Raw genomic sequence first — 4467 nt, forward strand, 5'->3', positions numbered from 1 at the left:
TTGAGTCGGGAAACGATGGCGGATCCCAAGATGGCGGCCCGCACAGCACGCACGAGGCGGTGACGGAGTTGGAAGTCGGATTCCCCCTGCAGACTTTGCTAAAATGCCCCTTTTTCTTACATTTGAAGCATGTAGCGTCCTTCACTGGGCATCGTTGTCTGGGGTGCTTGGCCTGGCCGCAAAAGTAGCATTTCAGGCCTTGAGACATTGCCGCTGTAGTAGGACTCCTGGGTGAACTTCTGTGTGGGGACTCCGGCGGCGTAGAGCTGGTCTGAGACCTGGATGGGGAAGATGGCTGATTCCAAGATGGTGGCCCCCTCGGTGCGCACGAGGCGGTGAGGGCCGCATGGCCAGAAGAATAAGAGTCAGAATTTCTCTGGGCCACGTCCAGTGATCGCGCAGTGGCCACTGCCTTTTTTAAGTCCAGGACCTCCTTCTCCAGCAGTCTCTGCTGGATATAATTCGATTTGAGGCCCGTGATGAAGGAATCGCGGACCAATTCATCAGAGTACGCGTTGGCCGGCACAGCCTTGCAGTTACAGTCCCGGACCAGTTCCTTTAGGCCCTGTAAGAAATCGTCCATTGATTCCTCTGCTCGCTGCCTGCGTGTAGCCAGCAGATGTCTGGCGTACACTTCATTTACCAGCCTCTGGTACTGGGCCTTCAGGATAGTGATGGCCTCCATGTAAGAGGTGGCGTCCCGGATGAACGAATAAATCCGATGACTTACGCGAGTAGTCAGTAGACTCAGTTTATCTACCTCGCTAGCGGATGAGGCCCCTGCGAAGAGTTCAAAGCATTTGAGCCAGTGTCCAAATTGATTTGATGCTTCAGCAGAATGTGGATCCAAGTCCAGACGCTGTGGTTTTAGGAGTCGATCCATCCTAGTATTCTTCAGTGATTAAAATTGATGGGCCTTCAATAACCACAAAACTAGAAGTTATAGACTTAAACAAGTTGGCTTTTAATCACTAAGATCAGAGCTAACATCTCAACACGCCGACTGGTTCACAGGAATGAGTCATGCAGATCCTGGGATCTTTATGTAAGAGAAGTCAGGGGCGGAGCCAAGAGCCAAGACCTGGAACCTCCCAGGTTAGTTGGGAAAGAGGAAGTGAAACTATACACAGTGGGGGAGGGTAATATACATGAATGCGAAACGAATACAGGATCAAGAGAAACAGATTTCATTACAGGCCCCAACTGGAGTACTGTGTCCAATTCTGGGCACCACACTTCAGGAAGGATGTGAAGGCCTTAGAGAAGTTGCAGAAAAGATTCACGAGAATGATTCCAGGAATGAGGGACTTCAGTTACATGGATAGACTGGAGAAGCTGGGGTTGTTCTCCTTGGAACAGGGAAGATTGAGAGATTTGATAGTGGTGTTCAAAATCATGAGGGGTCTGGACAGAGTCGATAGAGAGAAACTGTTCCCATTGGCAGAAGGGTCGAGAACCAGACGACACAGATTTAAGGTGATTGGCAGAAGAACCAAAGGTGACATGAGGAAAAAAAATTTATGCAGTGAGTGGTTAGGATCGAGAATGCACTGCCTGAAAGGGTGGTGGAGGCAGATTCAATAGTGGCTTTCTAAAGCGAATTGGATGTGTACCTGAAGGACAAAAATTTGCAGGGCTACGAGGGAAGGGTGGGGGTGTGGGACTAGCTGAAGTGCTCTTGCAGAGAGCTGGCACGGGCTTAACAGGCCAAATGGCCACCTTCTGAGCTGTAACCATTCTATGAACACGTTAAACCTTCATAGAATAATTACCAGTCATTTTTAGACTGGAAACTTAACCCTGCTGTTTCACCTTCAGTCAGGAACAGATCGCAGTTTGACACCAATCTCCGATTGGACAGCACGTTTCCAGCATTCACAGTTGTTCTTCCTGACTCTAAACACAGTTGTAAAGGAGCCTTCTGTTCCATGCCGAAGTGCTCTGACCCATGGAAGGGAGCAGATGGAACACATTCATTAAAGGCCTCAAGGTTAACCTGCACGGGGATATTGCTGTCAATGACGAGAGACAAGAAAGACCAAAGTGGTGTTTGCCCCTCTCAGTGTGGCCCTGAAGGACTGTGTCCAGGCTGTAGTTCTGTTCCCACCGTACGATCCTTCCCCCAGATTGTCCTTTCTGAGCTCCAGCCAGGTGCTGCTAAACACTCAGTTGGGAATGACAAAACTCCACAACAATGTGTTTAATGCAAATCTGATTAATTTGACATATATCCAGAATATTAAACTCCAGCCCATTTACAGGGGTTATTAACAAAAGCAGAAACAAACTCCAACTGTCAGAATTAACACAGTCCAGTTCGGGATGTTATTAACAGCAGCAATAACAGCAGAATCCAACACCTGCAGTCACTTGTGAACTCGCTGGTGTGTCAGCAGGGTGGATAACTGAATGAATCCCTTACCACACATGGAGCAGGTGAACGGCCTCTCCCCAGTATGAACTCGCTGGTGTGTCAGCAGGCTGGATGACCGAGTGAATCCCTTTCCACACTTGGAGCAGGTGAACGGCTTCTCCCCAGTGTGAACTCGCTGATGTGTCAGCAGGTGGGATGACTGAGTGAATCCCTTCCCACATTCGGAGCAGGTAAACGGTCTCTCCCCAGTGTGAATGCGCTGGTGTGTCAGCAGGTGGGATGAACGAGTGAATCCCTTCCTACACTCAGAGCAGGTGAATGGTCTCTCCCCGGTGTGAACTCGCTGGTGTGTCAGCAGGCTGGATGACCGAGTGAATCCATCCCCACACTCGGAGCAGGTGAACGGCCTCTCCCCAGTGTGTGTGCGCTGGTGTACAGTGAGTTCAGACGATCGCCTGAACCCAGCCCTGCAGTGAGAGCACTTGAACGGTCTCTCGTCAGTGTGAACACGTTGATGGGACATCAGTTCCCCGGAACTTTTATAGCACTTCCCGCAGTCCTGGCATTTAAAAGGTCTCTCGTCAGTGTGAACTCGCCAGTGCTGCAGCAGGTGGGATGAATTAGTGAATCCCTTCCCACACACGGAGCAGGTGAATGGCCTCTCCCCAGAGTGAACTCGCTGGTGTGTCAGCAGGCTGAATGACTGAGTAAATCCCTTCCCACATTCGGAGCAGGTGAACGGCCTCTCCCCAGTGTGAACTCGCTGGTGTGTCAGTAGGCTGGATGACTGAGTAAATCCCTTCCCACATTCGGAGCAAGTGAACGGTCTCTCCCCAGTGTGAACTCGCTGGTGTCTCAGTAATTGGGATGAACATGTGAATCCCATCCCACACTCAGAACAGGTGATCGGCCTCTCCCCTGTGTGAACATGCTGGTGTGTGAGCAAGTGGGATGACCAAGGGAAGCCCTTCCCACACTCAGAGCACGTGAATGGCCTCTCCCCGGTATGACTGTGCTTGAGTCTTGATAAGCCAGAGGATTGGTTGAAATCTGGTCCACACACAGAACACCTGTACAGTTTCTCCCCACCCTGAACGGTGCTTTCTGCTTCCATGCTCAAAGGTGCTGATGAATTGAGCGACTCTGTCAGATCTTGAAGTGATGTTTGGTTTGAGCTTCCCATCTGCAAATCCTTCCCTTCGAACACCCTGCAAAATGAATTTAAAACAGGAAAAAGGGAGGGTGAGTGAGAACCCATAAAAACAGAAAGGCAGGTTGTGAAATTGAGCTGAATGAATCTGGGAATTTGTTGGGTTGGCACTAGAAAAAAGTGACCATGAAAGCTGCTGAATTGTCATAAAATCCCAACTGATTCACTAATGTCCTTCAGGGAAGGGAACCCGCTCCCAGGTCTGGGTCTACACAAAACTCTGGCCTCTATGGGAGGAGAGAGAGCGAGGTGGGAGAGGGAGGGGTGAAGGAGAGCGACTTTATACATCTGCAACCCGACTAGAACTTTGACAGCAGCTCCCAAACACATGACCTCCACCACCTAGAAGGACAAGGGCAGCAGATGCATGGGAACACCATCACCTCCCAGTTCCCCTCCAAGTCACACACTATCCTGACTTGGACATATATCGCCGTTCCTACATCGTCGCTGGGTGAAAATCCTGGAACTCCTCACCTAACAGCATTCTGAGAGTACCTTCACCACCCGGATTGCAGAGGTTCAAGAAGTAGGCCCAGCATCACCTTCTCAAGGGGCAACTGGGGAATGGCAATATATGCTGGCCTTGCTAGTGACACCCACATCGAATGAATTTAAAAAATCTGTATATATAAAATGGATTGAAAGCCTCTACAGAATTATTTGTTCCTAAAACAATATTCTTTTACACTGTACGGACAGTGTCTGTTTAGCAACTTAATCTCCCCTAGAATCCACCTCCCTCCACAGTCCCACATTGGAAATTGTTGGGTCCTCTTGGACTCAGAAGTACTGGGGGTTAATCCCAACAGCTTGTCCCCCCTCTCCACTCCAGCTCAAACTGATGCAACAAGAACGACCTACACAGGAGTCCAGGGACTGA

The 4467-nt window shown here is 49.8% G+C and overlaps 1 protein-coding gene across 1 annotated transcript; it reads right to left on the reverse strand.

Annotated features, from left to right (window-relative positions):
• Positions 1–932: 932 nt before the first annotated feature.
• On the reverse strand, positions 933–3578 carry LOC147119757 (uncharacterized). The gene has a single exon (XM_085983775.1). The coding sequence runs from the start codon at positions 3555–3557 to the stop codon at positions 2367–2369; it is 1191 nt and encodes a 396-aa protein (XP_085839901.1). The 5' UTR covers positions 3558–3578; the 3' UTR covers positions 933–2366.
• Between the last annotated feature and the right edge of the window lie 889 nt (positions 3579–4467).

The sequence above is a fragment of the Somniosus microcephalus genome, chromosome 4, assembly GCF_052327205.1.
Source record: "Somniosus microcephalus isolate GS21.2 chromosome 4, FLI_Smic_1.0, whole genome shotgun sequence".
Classification (NCBI taxonomy): Eukaryota; Metazoa; Chordata; class Chondrichthyes; order Squaliformes; family Somniosidae; genus Somniosus; species Somniosus microcephalus.

Bases quoted from the DNA above. Each gene is read 5' to 3' on its own strand.
- LOC147119757 (XM_085983775.1), bottom strand. From the start codon at position 3,557: ATGGGAAGCTCAAACCAAACATCACTTCAAGATCTGACAGAGTCGCTC.